A 15,282-nucleotide genomic window follows, 5' to 3' on the forward strand; every position below is an offset into this window, starting at 1 on the left:
GGATGGTAGACCGAAGTTCAACTCAAGTATGGGACCAAAGGATTACCCAGTTGGAGCTTCGAATTCAGGACTATGCTGAGAAGCTTGATTTTGAAATGACCAAGCTTGCTCATGCAGACATAGCCCTGGGTAAGGCTTGGCATTCTAGGAAGAATCCAACCATAGATTGGAAAAAGCATATTTATCAATTCAAGATGAATGATGCGCTGTATGTCTTACGAGGTGAGAGGGATATACCTCAAAGACCGTTGGTTTCCGTGATGGAAATCCGAAAAGCTCAAGAAGAGTTGTTGTTTCTTTGTACAGCATCGGTAGAGCCAATTGATTATTCTTCGGCTAGCACTGATGTTGCTCAAAATGGAGAGATAGCCAAGCTGGCTGATCAAATAACAGAGGAGTTCTCTGATTGTTTTAGGGATGAGCTACCTTATGGATTACCTCCAGAGCGGAATGTTCAGCATAAGATTGAACTAATCCCAAGGGCAGAACCTGTAAATAGACCTCCCTATAGGTTGAGTTTTACTGAAGAGGCGGAGGTGCGAAGACAACTAGAAGAATACCTCAAGTTGGGGCAGATTCAACCAAGTTTCTCACCTTTTGCTTCGCCAGTGGTATTAAAGAAGAAGAAAGATGATACTTTTCGTCTCTGTATAGATTACAGAGCATTGAATAATATCACTATTAAGCACAGGTATCCGATGGCTCGGATCGATGATTTGCTAGATGCATTACATGGGGCCGTAATTTTCAGTAAGATAGATCTTAAGTGTGGCTACCATTAGATCCGTATTAGAGCCGAGGATGTGCATAAAACCACTTTTAGAAGCAGGTTTTGATGCTCCAGCTAAATTCGTCATGCTTATGAACGATTTACTACGTCCGTATATCGGAAAGTTTGTAGTACACTTTATTGACGATATTCTGGTATTCAGTAAAAGGATTACTGAGCATCACGAACACTTAAGAATAGTCTTCAGTACTTTGAGGAAAGCCAATCTTTATGTCAACAAAAAGAAAACTATAGTGTGTATGGTAAGACTTGAATATTTAGGATTCATAATTACTCCTGAGGGGGCGGCGATACTGACTTGGCCAATCCCTCTAAGTTTGACCGCTTTGCGATCATTCTTGGGATTTGTCTAATTTTATCGAAGGCATATCAAAGGATATTCCGAAATAGTATCGCCATTAATTGATCTAACCTCAGATAAAGTATCTTTCATATGGGGACAAAATCAACAGGAAAGTTTTAACACCATAAACAAGCTGTGGTCACAGGACCGGTGTTAAAAATAGTTGATCCCCAGAAACCGTTTTTCCTTGAAACCGATGCAAGTGGCATTGCGGTAGGAGCAGTTCTCCTCCAAGAGGGAAGGCCAGTAGCCTTTGAAAGCAAGAAGCTTTCTCCCTCTCAACGAAATTGGCCAACTCATGAATTAGAGTTGTATGCTGTTGTCCATGCTTTGAAAACATGGAGACATTATTTGTATGGATCAGAGTTTTATGTGGATGTTGATCATGATACTCTGAAACATTTTTGTAAACAACCTGACTTGAGAGGCCGCCAAGCTTGGTGGGCACAACTCATGCAAGAGTTTAATTTGACGATTCGGTACCGAAGAGGGAAGGATAATAAAGTTGCTGATGCGTTGTCACGCATTATGCATAACATGAGTTTCACGGTATTAGAGAGTGCTCTAATGACCGAGATTAGAGAAACTCAAAAGGTGGACGAGTTCGTCCAGAGCCTTTGGCCTAAGACTCATGTGTTCAAACCTGGGAAAAAGGATAACCTGGCATCCAGAAAAGGCCAAACTTATGCAAGATATGCCATAAGGGATGGTATGCTGAAAAGAAATGGCAAGGTAGTAGTACCTAATCAGAATGATCTCATGCAGAGAGTCATTCAACAATGCCATGATAGCCCATGTGCGGGACATCCAGGAGTTGAGAAGACATATGATCTTGTGAAGCAAGATTTCTTTTGGCCAAAGATGAAAAAGCATATTCATGAATATGTGACGCGTTGTTTTTCGTGTCAGGTAAGTAAGGCAGAGTGGGTGTAGCCACCCGGACTTTTATAGCCCCTGGAGATACCACTAAGTAACTGGGAGAGCATTTCCATGGACTTTATTGTAGGTCTGCCTACGACACAAGGTGGATATGATTCTATCCTTGTGCTGGTTGATCGTCTTACCAAGATGGCTCACTTCATTCCAACTAGAGAGTCTGTTAGTGCCTCGCAAGTGGCGGATTTGTTTATTAGACATATATTTCGTTTGCATGGATTACCCAAATCCATAGTGTCAAACAGGGATGTCAAATTTATCGGTCATTTTTGGACTGCGGTATTTGAGACACTAAGGACTAAGTTGGGAATGAGTAGTGGGGATCATCCAGAAACGGATGGTCAGAGGGAAAGAATCAACCAAATTTTAAAGGATATGCTTAAAGCATATGTGTCATTGAGGCAACATACATGGGACAAGTGGTTGCCATTATTAGAGTTTACCTACAATGATAGAAAACATTCCTCTACAGGGTTCAGTCCGTTTGAGCTGAACTATGGTTATAGGCCGGCGAATCCAACTATAGTTGGAGTACCTCAAAAAGTGCCTATTGCCGCAAACTTTGTGGTTCAGATGCAGGAGATGCTAGCACTTGCGAGAGCTAACATCCGCCAAGCTATGGATAGAGCTAAGGCGTATGCGGATGAAAATCGATCCGCTAGAGAATTTAAGGAAGGAGAAAAAGTTTTTCTCAGAGTTCCTTTGCACTCTAAGTCTTTGACTGCAGGAGAGTGTGTTAAGTTATCACCTCGATATTGTGGGCCATGGTTAATTCTAAAAAGAATAGGCAAGGTGGCCTATAAATTAGAATTGCGACAAGGTTGTAAGGTGCACCCAGTGTTTCATGTTTCTCGATTAAAGAAATTTTTACATATAGGTGACTCACTAATCGAGGGTGTTGTTTTGTTTCAGGAGATAGAGGATAATGCGAGACGCAAACCAACAGGAATCCTGGACCGAGGAACAATGCAAGTGCGCAATCGGAAGATACCCACGGTGTTGGTTGCATGGCATGGTCTACCTCTATCAAAAGCTACCTGGGAATCCGTATACCAGTTACAAAGAGTGTTCCCAGACTTTATCATCGAGGACGCTGATGCTGAAGAGGGAAGGAATGTTACGCTCAAGTCAAGGTAACATGACCTCGGAAGGGTCAGTCGACATTTTCCTTTAAAGGATCAATGTTTATATTATATCTGTTTGGGCTTCATGTAAATAATCAAAAAGGAATAAAGGTCAAGGTCCTTGGTGTGGGTGACATGGCACTAGACTAGGTGGATCTAAGGCTAAGGGACTTTAATGCATTAAATGTGCCTAGGGACAGATGAATTCAAAGTTATCCCAAGAGAGGGGTAAATGATGCATTAAAGAAGGACCCTAAATTGAGGACATGTGGCATACTAGATCCATCTAGGGAGTTTGGGACTCGTTGAAATTATGCAAGCAGAAAGCTTTCAAAAAACGTAATGATCTAACGATTCAGCAGATAAGCTTGAAACCAACGAGGTTGGCTGGGAGGATAGACTAGGTGCCTTCGCCCGTGATTCAACGATAAGCAGGAAGAAACGAGATTAGGAGGTAACACAGGGCACAAGCAGAATGAGTGCCGGAAGAAGATTGCAGATGAGAAGAACGGAGTAAAGAAAGAGTCCAACAACAGCGCGCAGGCAGTACCAGTAGAGCTATTCGTAGCAATTGAGGAGACTTACACGGAGACAGTTCATGTACCTACAAATGAACCTTGGATTATTGACAGTGGTGCATCGCGCCACATGACCAGTCGGAAGGATTGGTATACCTCTCTACATCCGGTAGGGAATGACATCCTGGTAGCAGTCGGCAATGATGCAAAATGTCCAGCAAAAGGAAAAGGTACGATTGCTCTCAAGTCAGATGGAGTTGTAAAATAGTTGTCCGATGTTCTTTATGTGCCAGATATCAAGAGGAACTTGTTGTCCGTTTTTGCGATCACGGATCGGGACCTCAAAGTTCCCTTCGATAAGAATGGCCACAGATTTTGGATCTTCAAGGGAAGGTCATTGGTAAAGGTACACGGCGCAACAACGTCTACGAACTCTCAGTTTTCAGTGCTCGAGCCGATGTGAGCAACACTAAGCTGTGGCATGAGAGGTTTGGTCATCTAAACCTTAGTTCTTTAAAGGAGATGCATAAAAGTGGAATGATTGCAGACCTACCAGAAATTACCTCCTCCCAGAAATTACAAATCTGCCCGATGTATGTGAAGCTTGCATGATGGGCAAGCAGCATTGGCAACCCTTTCCTAAAGAGGCCAGCAGGGCAAAGACTCCTCTAGAGCTCGTTCACACAAACCTCTGCGGAAAGATGGAGACGGAAGCTTTAGGCGGTTCCTACTACTTCATGACACTGATCGACGACTACAGTAGAAGGATATGGCTATACTTCCTGAAGACTAAAGATGAGGCTTTTAGTAAGTTCAAAGAATGGCATGTAATGGTCGAGAAAGAAACGGGGAGGAAGGTGAAGAAGTTGAGATCAGACAGAGGTGGTGAGTTCACATCAAGTGAATTCGAAAGCTACTACAAAAGTCACGGGATCAAGAGGCAGAAACCCCCGCCACATACATCACAGCAAAATGGAGTAGCAGAGTGCAAGATGTGTGTCATCTACGAAATGGGCAAGAGTATGATGAAAGGGAAAGATTTGCCAAAGACTTTCTGGGCTGAAGCATGTAACACAGCAATTTACATTCTGAATCGTAGCTACATGAAGGCTGTGAACGGGATGACTCCACTGCACGCCTTTTCTGGTAAGAAACCTTCAGCTGCACATTTCAGAGTTTTTGGATGTGGCTGTTTTGTGCACGTCCCTAATGCTAACAGGACCAAATGGGAACCGAAGAGCCGAAAGTGTATTTTCTTGGGCTACAATAAAGAGACGAAGGGTTACCGTCTCTATAATCCTGTTACCAAGAAGGTAATAGTAAGTCGCAATGTGGTCTTCTCAGAACAGCCGCATCAATTGGAGGAGGATGCTTCCTTCCTAGACAACCAGGACCAAGATATCCATCCAGTACAACCACCAACAGCAGACCGAACTCCCCCAACGGTGCTTGGGAGGATTCAAGATTAAGAAGAGGAAGAAGAGCCTGCAGAACCACAACGGCAACGGCCATTCCCGAAGTGAATAAAGCAGCTTTTGGACGGCAGAGAACCTCCAACCATTGAGGAGGAACCATCCGAACACCGCCGGTCCAAGAGATTAGAGGAGCAAAGAAGGGCGCAAGAACATTTGGTTAACTACGCTTTGATAACAGAGGTGATCCGTGCTGAAGAACCCAAGTGTCTTGAAGAAGCACAGGGTGATGATAGGTGGATGGAGGCTATGCAGTCGGAGTATGGCTCCATAATTAAGAACAACACTTGGGACCTTGTGGATCGACCACCAAAACGCAAAATAATCGGCACCAAGTAGGTGTACAAGACCAAGTCAAGTCCGACAGCACATTGGATAAGTACAAGGCTCGGCTCGTGGCAAAGGGATTTGCACAGGAACATGGTTTTAATTATCATGATACTTTTGCTCCCACAACTCGACTAACCACAATTCGCAATGTTTTGGCTTTAGCAGCATATGAAAGTTGGCCCGTGTTTCAGATGGATGTAAAATCTGCCTTTCTGAATGGAGATCTCAAGGAGGAGGTATATGTGGAACAACCACCAGGTTTTGTGATCCCCAGTTCAGAAGGTAAAGTCTGTAAACTGAAGAAGGCACTTTACGAGCTGAAACAGGCCCCACGAGCGTGGTACCAGCGGATTGATGCCTACTTTCTACAAAACGTGTTCAGGAGGAGCCCATCTTATGTAAATTCATATATCTACAGAGAAGGAGGCAGGTGTATGATCGTGGTTCTTTATTTGGACGACCTTGTCATAACAGGGAACCATGAAGAAAAGATCTCGCAGACAAAGCTGTTGCTAGGAAGACAGACCTCGGACTGATGCATTTCTGTTTCGGGATTGAAGTTTGGCAAGAGCCAAAACATATCTTTATCTCACAGCTGAAGTATGCTCGAGAGATACTGAAGCCATTTGGCATGGCTGAGTGCAAGACAGTTGGCATCCCTATGGAGATTGACGTGAAGCTCTCAAACGAGGATTCATCACCACTGGTGGACGAAGCGAAGTACAGAAGGCTTGTGGGCACTTTGATTTACTTGTGCAACACACGGCCGGACATCAGTTTTGCGACTGGTGTACTAAGCAGGTTTTCCAATAAGCCCCGGGAGAACCATTGGAGGGCAAGGATGCGGGTGCTGAAATACATCAAAGGCACACTTGATTATGACATCACCTATACCAAGGGCAACATCTTGATCGGATTCTGTGACTCACATTGGGCAGGAGACGTGGACAGCAGGAGATCGGTTACTGTTTCTCACTTGGATCTAGAGCTGTGTCATGGGTCAATAAGAAGCAACCCACAGTTGCTCTTTCTTCTACCGAGGCTGAGTACAAATCAGCATGTTTTGCCTCTTGTGAGGTAGTGTGGTTGAGGAGGATTTTAGGAGACATGGGTGCAACGCAGAATAAGCCTACGCAGTTATCATGTGACAATCAGAGTTGCATGGCAATTGCAAAGAACCATGTGTTCCACGCTCACACAAAACACATTGAGATTCAATATCACTTTGTACGCGAGCTCATCATGGATGGAGAGGTCGACTTGGTGTACTGTCCGATTACAGAGAATGCTGCGGACATCTTCACGAAGGCTCTTGGAAGAGACTTGCTGGAGAGGCATATTCATCGACTTGGCATTGGGCCGAAAAAGTAAGTTCACTTGCGGGTGGACATTGAGAGGGGGTGTTAGATATCAATGCTCCACTCTCGTGTAACTACGTGGGAACCAGCTAACTCTACTTGTAAGCCCTCCCATATGAGGAGAAGGCATTTGAGTAGCTCGGTTATCCGGTAGGTCCTGGTTTAGACACCAGATGGGGACCATGTGTGGCCTGATGGCTGGACGGCTTCAAATAGAGTTGGCACACTACCAACTAGGCTACATGCAAGTGCAGGAAGACATCCCATGACTGACCGCACGGAGCATTTATCGAGGCAGTCCACTCTCGGGTTGTGGGGCTCGTTTGGAGCCCCAGATGATCCCGGATGGCTTTGGGCCGAACGGAGACAATAGGTTAGTTGCTCTATTCTGCGCCACGGTTCTAACATGTGGTCGGTGGCCTATTTCGGGACCGACCTCCAGTCGGCCGTTTTGGGCGAACTGGGTCAATCACCCAATTGGGTCTAACCGACTACAACTGGTGGCTATATAAGAGCAAGCCCGTGACGCCCATTATCATCACTGGCTACAGCAACCCTGATTCCTTAGCATCCAGCCTCCGTCCTCTACTGTTTCCAGCACGCCATCGAAGCTTCTCACAGAGGAGCGCACGGCTGGGAGGCAGCGCCATCTATTGTATCAGTTTTACAGTAATCAAATTTTTGATTCTCCATACTATTTGCTTTTCTCTCTTGCATACGAGATCTTGTTATCTGTTGAGCACAAACGTTGTATTGTTTTCTTACACCTTGCAGTACAAGTTGCCTTTCATAAAACATTTACGATGATGATAACAACCATACCTCCATCTTAAATAGCTATTATATAATCCCGTCAAAAAAACCTGCAAAACTGAATCTCTGAAATACGTTGACATGAGCAAACTTGGTCCATTTTACCAAGTTCAGAAGGGAACCTTTTCTTTTTAAAAGGACACAGCCGAGGCAGCGGGATCCCTCAAGGGGGGGGCAGGGGGGCCAGGGGGCAGCAATGATCAAAATCCACATAGGTGTATGTTCATTCTACAGCCTAAAAAATACGGCAGCTTCAATGCAGAAATGTACTTACTTATTTCCGTTCCACACAATGACCTTCAATAGAAGAGGAAAGTACTGCACAAAATGTATGTACTGAGGTGAGCACTAAAGCAGGTAAAATTAGTGATAATTAACAAAAAAAACTTTTTTTTTTAATTCGGCAAAAAAAACCATGCCTCAGCAAATAATAGCAAAAGTCTTGCCTGAGGAAGTAATGCTGAGTGTGAAAGCAAAAGCTTCTTTTTATTATGGTTGAGAAAATCCAGTGTTGCAGCAGCTACCACTGGATCAGCATATAGTCTGCCAATAAGGTGACAAATATGTCTGGAATAAATTCATAGTCACAGAAATCAATCTTTAAATTGTGGAACCAAGAAGTCCCTTCAATAACTGCTGAAAATTTACCGGCTCAGGCAAGATTTGAAAAAAATATGAAGACTTGGGTCTACATCATGTAAAATGTACTCTCCAAAATCAAGGAAAAATTGAAGTATGCCCTGCAATGTGTAAAGAAATTTCTTCATTACATATCAATTTATAATGCTGGAAACACTGGCACAGACAATGATGAGACAAATAAACATTTAAAGCAACCAGCTATTGCAGCTTTGAGTCTAAGCACAGTACGATTCTGAGAGAGGAACCACCTTCCTGCCTAGCAGAATAATAATTTGATTGAGATTGGAGGAAATAAAGCAACAAAAAGTGTTTTTCTGGTTATGTTTGAGAGGGAAAGGATAGAAAGAAGAATCACTAGTGTTTCACTTCAACAAATTGAAACACATGCATGATCTCTCATCCTCAACAAAAGGATGCTTCCAGGCTTTTGTCCTGTGCTAGCCATAGCGACCCACCATAGAGAAGCAATGCCTTGTAGATGTAAGGGTGCAAATCGGATCTTGGCTTTTTCTTCATATTTATCTCCATTAAAGAAGTAGCCAAGATCTCATATCCATGCTAGCAGAATTTCGGGCTATCTTCACCTTTGTATTTGTTGAACTCCAACAGCTTGTGTCCAAGTTTGATCTTTGGCTCAGTTAATCTTCTCCTTCTCTTATGCCTTACAGGCCACGAACTGCGATGTTGTTTTCTTCCTCTTGAAGGAGAGGCAGAGGGTGACTTACCCTTCCTTACAGAATCTTGAACATTTGCATGGCATCTTCCTTCGAATGGAGGCCCTGGTTCATGGAAATCAACATGGTTACTTTCATAGACATGAATCTGCTGGGCAATACTAGTCAGAAGGTTACTCAACTCATTGAGACTGGAGGCAGATGGGGACTATGACTAGCCATGATGGCAGGTTGACTCAATTAGAAGAAAGAGGGCTGATCTCAATAAGAAAGCATCGAGATTTGGGGATCACTATCCTAAGCTCTGATACCAATGAAACCTCTCCGAGCTCTCTTAAAGGGGGAAGGGGAAAGATTGCTTTATGTAAGATTGTGGAATATTGCTTTACTTCATAGATTTGCAAGCCAGAGACTAAAATGTACAATATTCCAAGATGAACACAGGCCAAGATGTCCCCCCCCCCCCCCTGGCCCCCCCTTATCCAGGCTCTTTATAACAATGAGAGACAACACCAAGGTGCTTTCTTCCTCTTGAAGGAGAGGCAGAGGGTGACTTACCCTCCTTTATAAAATCTTGAACATTTGCATGGCATCTTCCTTCGAATGGAGGCCCTGGTTCATGGGAATCAACATGGTTACCTTCATGGACATGAATCTGTTGGGCAATACTAGTCAGAAGGTTACTCCACTCATTGAGACTGGAGGTAGATGGGGACTATGACTAGCCATGAAGGCTGGTTGCCTCAATTAGAAGAAAGAGGGCTGATCTCATAAGGGAGCACAGAGATTTGGGATCACTATCCTAAGCTCTGACACCAATGAAACCTCTCCAAGCTCTTTTAAAGGGGGAACGGGAAAGATTGCTTTATGTACGATTGTGGAATATTGCTTTACTTCATAGATTTGCAAGACAGAGACTAAAATATACAATGTTCCTTGAAAAAAGATGAACACGGCCGAGATGCCCCCCTTTTATCCAGGCTCTTTATAATAATGAGATACAAGACTAAGGTGTTGAAGTAAATCTTATCAACATCTTTCAAACTATGGTCGGAGCATGTACAAGACATGAAAATGAAGCTCAAGGCTGAGCAGTAAGACTATATACACAACAGTGTCTCAATAGGTAGCCTAGCAAGGATGCTCAAGACTCCAAGGGCTCTCCAAATGCCTGCACTATTACCACTGCTTCCACGCATCGGTTACATTAAGCCAATGCTTTGAGAAAAGAGATTCTGATATAGCATACCTGTGTGCTTCTAGATCGCTGATGCAACTTCAAAAGCCATGCAGAATACAATATAAATCTGCTACAGATTTGCCTCAAAACGTGAGTGTAGTTGTTGGGAGGAAGTAGCATAACATAAGGGAGAGTATTTCATAGGGATATGTGCTGCTGTAGGACTGTGGAGAACAAGTTTGTAGGAGAGGCTACTCTGCAAAATCAAAGGAGCTTTTGGAAAAGGGGCTGCTGCAGAGGGAGCAGAAGTTCTGCAGAAGGGCTGCTGCAGAAGAAGGAGCAGAAGGGGCTGCTGCTGCTGCAGAAGGAGCAAGAGAAGCTGTTGCAGAGGAAGGAGCAAAAGGGCTGCTGCTGCTGCAGAAGGAACAGAAGGAGCGGCTGCAGAAGGGCTGCTGCAAAGGAAAAACCTGCTGCTAGACTGAATGGGGAAGGAACCTGCAAAGGAAAGAGGAGCTACTGTGGGAGCTGTTGCAGAAGGAGAGGCTGCAGGAGAGTGCACAAGCAAGAGGGGAAGAGAAATGTGTGCAAATGGGGGTGGGGGGGGTGTGGGTATTTCCTTTATGGATGTAGGAGGGTGCAGCTTCAAAACGTGGGAGTTTGTGCCCAGTTTGGCATGGGGGTGGCTCCTTTGGAAATGGGGCTGCATGGGGGGCTGGAGTTCCTAGATTGACAAGTGGTGCCATGGTTCATGCATGCCCCTCCACATGTCCCCACATGCTGCCATGTGTCATGTGCCACCTCATGGGCTGTCGTGTCCCATGTCACATGCCATGGCTGCTACATCAGCATGCCAAGTCAACATGCCACATCAGCTTGCTACATCACCATGCTGAAGTTGTGGACTAAGGGCCTATTCCTACTAGTTAGGGAGCACTAGTTAACGGTATAAATTGAGTGTTCACATAAGTGTGTATTGACTTCTTTTTTTTTTTGCAAAAAAAGAGACTTCTATTAAGTATTAAAGAAAACCGTTAGAGCAAGCTCCATACGGGAATACAGGATACACCATGCAATGCATGAAAAGCTCAAGAGCCAAAAACAAAGGATTGGGGCTGATAGTGCCATCTCAATCCGGTAGCAACCTCTGAGAAAAAGGGAGAACCCCTCCAAACTCGAAGAAATACAGTCCTCCTAGAAGAGGCTGCTCGTGAAGGGCCCTGCATGCTAGCCCATATGGCTATCAAAGTGTGAACCGTGTCACTCCAAATACCCGTGAACACCTGTGATGGGTGTATCTCGGTGTCATCCAAGGCCTCTGTGCATCTGGCTCTCCAAATGTGCCAAGAGGAAATGCTAGCCAAAATCTCCCAAGAGGTGTCGACTGAAACATGTGAAGCTCTGAAAGGAATATGTGGTACATCCTAAAGAGAGCAGGGCTCTATCACCTGTTGGCGGATCGAGAGTGCCCAAGAAGAAGGCTCACCCTCATAAAACACCTGGGGCCCAGTAAGGAATAACCATGCGACCAAGCCCCGAGTCATGAAAAAAGGGGAAGTATGAAAAATGCTGAGTATCCGAGCAACTCCTTTCCAAACAATTCTCGCTTGATTGCAGTCCCAAAGGCAATGTCGCACCGACTCCTCTGTAAAATGACAGCAAGGGCAAGTGGGATCAGCCCCAAATCGTGATCTCCACAAATTCACTGCAACCCCTCCATGAATAGAAAGCCAAAAGAAAAGAGTGATCTTTCTATTTCTGAGGGATTTCCAGAGCCTCCTCCAAAAATTCCTACGTAAATCTGCGGTGATGAAGAAGCTATCCCAATGGGGGGCTCTCGAGGGAATCCAACCTCTACTACTCAGCTGAAATCTCTTGGCATTACCAACCGTGAAACAAAAGAAGGAAATCCCCCTCTCTTAATGCCCATGATCTATCCACTCCCACTCTCCCAGGTCCCACTGCAAGCACCTGATAGGTGCACCTCCAAATAACCACAACCTCCAGGATCCCAGGGCCAAGAGCAGAGGGTCGGGGTCTAAGTACCACTGCAAGCCCGCTCCATGGTCCACAAAACCAGCAATCCTGACAGGCTGAAGGCAACCTCTAGAAGAATATCATCCGTGGATCTAGAGAGTATACCTCCATCCCCAATGTCAAAGACTAGAGCATCTTTCCTGAGATCTCAAAGAGCGATCACCTGTAGAGGAACTGCTGTCCTCGAAAAAGCTCCCATCCAAGTGGTGGAAGTAATAGGCATCTCAACTGTCCATTCCACCGGGATGGCTGCATCTATCTGCTGAATCCTACGTGCTACCCCTCTGAGGTGACTCACACACTGAAGCCTCTGATCCTCACGTAGCTTGATAAAAGCCTTCCAAGTGCCTACTCTGTAGGCGGGGCCTCTCTCCCATCTAGACCACTGCATATAATGGGAAGTGCCCAGTGGTCTGCCATGCTCATCAAGTATACTATCGTTCCAGATGATCGGCTTCCTATCAATCTCTTCAAGGGTAGAGGGCGGAACCCTTCGAAGAGTGTTCCTGAAGTTCCCCCAAGCTTTTAGGATGGCAGTCATGAGAGAAGAGGCAGGAGACCTAAGAGAGGCGGAAGTAAAAATCCAGCGAGGGCTGTCCACCCAATCATCTCCCAAGGTAGGTGTGCAAGCTTGAATGCGTCCAAAAAAGAAATCCTTCCAAGGTTCCTACCCAGGCATGAGTCCCCTCACCACCACCTTACAAAGCAATGCCCTGCACTGCAAGTCTGGATCAATGATATTAAAGTCCCCTTCCCATGTAGGGAGAATAATGGTCTCCCAGGCCACCCTCGCTGCAACATCTGCCGTGCCATCAAGTCCACTCCATAAAAAATTCATGACTGGTCTAATGAGCTGAGTGATGCAATCCCTAGACCGGCACCATCAAGAACACACAAAGCAGGCGGTGGCCAAGAGAACCTGGTTCATTACCACAACTCTAGAGGCAAGGTCAAGTTTGACTGAGCTCCAAAAAAGGAGCTTTTTTCTTATACTTTCTAGTACTGGGACAAACTGCTGTGCTGCAGAGATGCCCAATCCTACCTGGCATCCAATATCTGATAGGAACACCCCTCTAAATCCAAGAAAAGCCAATGTCAACTCCCTAGCCTGGAGTGTCCTCATCACTGATCCAAAAGCCAAAGGATTTATGCCAGTTAATGTGTGCCCCTGTAGCTAAGCAAAAAATATCCAAGGCTGTCCGGAAAGAATCAAGTGACTGCGAAGAGACCTCAATAAAAATAGCAGTATCATCAGCCAACTCACAGTCAAGAAGCTCCTGCTCTTGTCTCAAGGGCAATCTCAACCCATAAAGCTCAGCCTGAGATCTAAGGAAGATACTCATAGCTTCTGCCACAAAAAGAAAGAGGAAGGGGGCTAAAGGGCATCCCTGACGAACTGATCTGGAAATCTGAAACCTGTCGCCCCTTACCCCTCCAATCAAAACCTGGCTGTGGACCGACCTGTAAAGGGAGGCCACCCCTCTAATCCATGCATCTGAAAATCCAAGTCGTAGAAGAGTGCCCTCAAGAAAAGCCCAATCTACTCTGTTATAGGCTTTCTCAAAGTCCAGCAGTAGAACTGCCAGCCTCTACCCACTTTGCATAGCCCACTCTGTGGCTTCCCAAAAGGAAAATGTATTATCAAAAATGCTCCTGCCATGCACGAAGCCTGTCTGAGTATCATGGATGAGGTCTGGAAGAAGGGGCTGCAATCGGATGCTGATCGCCTTCGCAAGGATTTTGTATACAGTTCCCAAAAGAGTGATGGGTCTCCAATGGGATACAAAATTCATGTTGCCACCTTTCGCGATAAGGTGTATGAGTCCCTCGGTCAATGAGTCAGGCATCTCACCCGAGTCCCAAATGCCCTGCAGGGCTGAAGTAATATGATCACCTATCATATCCCAAAAGGCTGTAAAAAAAAGGAGTAAGACCATCGGAACCAGGGCATTTGCCTTATGAAGGGCGAAGAGAGCAGTCTTGAACTCTATGTTAGTAAAGCATGCATCAAGTGAGCATATCATCTCTGGTGTGACCAACACAGGTAAACTCTGCCAAATTTCATCTCTAGCCACATCTCTGGCCTCTGTGTCAGGATTTGCGGAAAGAAGGGAGGCATAGAAATCTATCGCTAAGTGCATGACGGTATCCGGATGAGACTGCAAAACGCTGTCAGAGTCAATAAGCTACCTGACACTCTCTCTACTATGTCTGGGACCAAGTGTAGAAAAAAAGGGTTTACTCCAATCTATATCCAAAAGGACTCCCGTGCATGGAAGGCATACTCTGCTCTCTGATCAAGCAATAGACCAACCTTATGTCCGTCAATCAGAAGTAAAACCACTGGGCCCTGGAGGGGGTTATGGTACCGTGTCCAATGATCAGAGGGAGAATGGAATCTAAAACTGATATGCATGTACCTCCTCTGGTTCCCAAGGCAGGAAGCCAAAAAGTCCTGCCTGAAAGCAACTTACCTGACTTGGAGCAATCTCTGACATCCAGTTTGTGTTCCTGAAGAAAAAGAATGTCTAGGGAACCACCTGAAGCATCTAGATGGAGCTAATTCCTGATCAGATGTCTGCGACGGCGATAAGGGATGCCGCCCAATCCCTATATATTCCAACTGGCTATCCTCATCGGCGGGAGGAAGCGGATTGGAATACCTTACCCGACCTGGTGGCGGAAAAAGAACCCTCCACCGAAGCTGACCTCCTGCCATACACACGAGGTCCAAGGGGAGGAAAGTCCATAGGTGAGAGAGAGAAAGATCTCTCAAAAGGGATGCCAATAACTGGCTCTACGAAAGTGGAAGGTACAAAATCATCATATGGGAGGTCAGAGAGGTCCTCTAGAGCGGAAAAGAAGTTCCGCTGAGCCAGTCCTAGGGAGGGGGTACGAAGGATTCCTACCGAAGCAAGGAGAGAATGTAAGACCCCCTTCCCTCTATCCATAGAAAGAGGCACCTGTACTGAGTCCTGATCAAGAAGTGCTGCGGATGAGGTGCCAACAACCTCGGCTGCTGAGGAAGGTACATCCTGATCCTGGGGTGGAGTCGAACAAGGCTCTTG

The 15,282-nt window shown here is 45.4% G+C and overlaps 1 protein-coding gene across 1 annotated transcript in view; it reads right to left on the reverse strand.

The window, feature by feature from the left end:
* The window catches only part of LOC147889030 (AP-5 complex subunit zeta-1), a 57,592-nt gene that overhangs the window by 31,857 nt on the left and 10,453 nt on the right, over positions 1–15,282 (reverse strand). The window contains exons 3-5 of the mRNA XM_087392809.1: positions 8,333–8,424; positions 8,131–8,227; positions 7,959–8,002 (exon numbers count right to left, since the gene is read on the reverse strand). Coding sequence (XP_087248935.1) covers positions 7,959–8,002; positions 8,131–8,227; positions 8,333–8,424 — 233 coding nt within the window. The remainder of the gene's footprint in view (positions 1–7,958; positions 8,003–8,130; positions 8,228–8,332; positions 8,425–15,282) is intronic.

Source organism: Dipteris shenzhenensis, chromosome 21, assembly GCF_047967505.1.
Source record: "Dipteris shenzhenensis isolate YYH24624 ecotype China chromosome 21, Dip_SZ_1.0, whole genome shotgun sequence".
Taxonomy (NCBI): Eukaryota; Viridiplantae; Streptophyta; class Polypodiopsida; order Gleicheniales; family Dipteridaceae; genus Dipteris; species Dipteris shenzhenensis.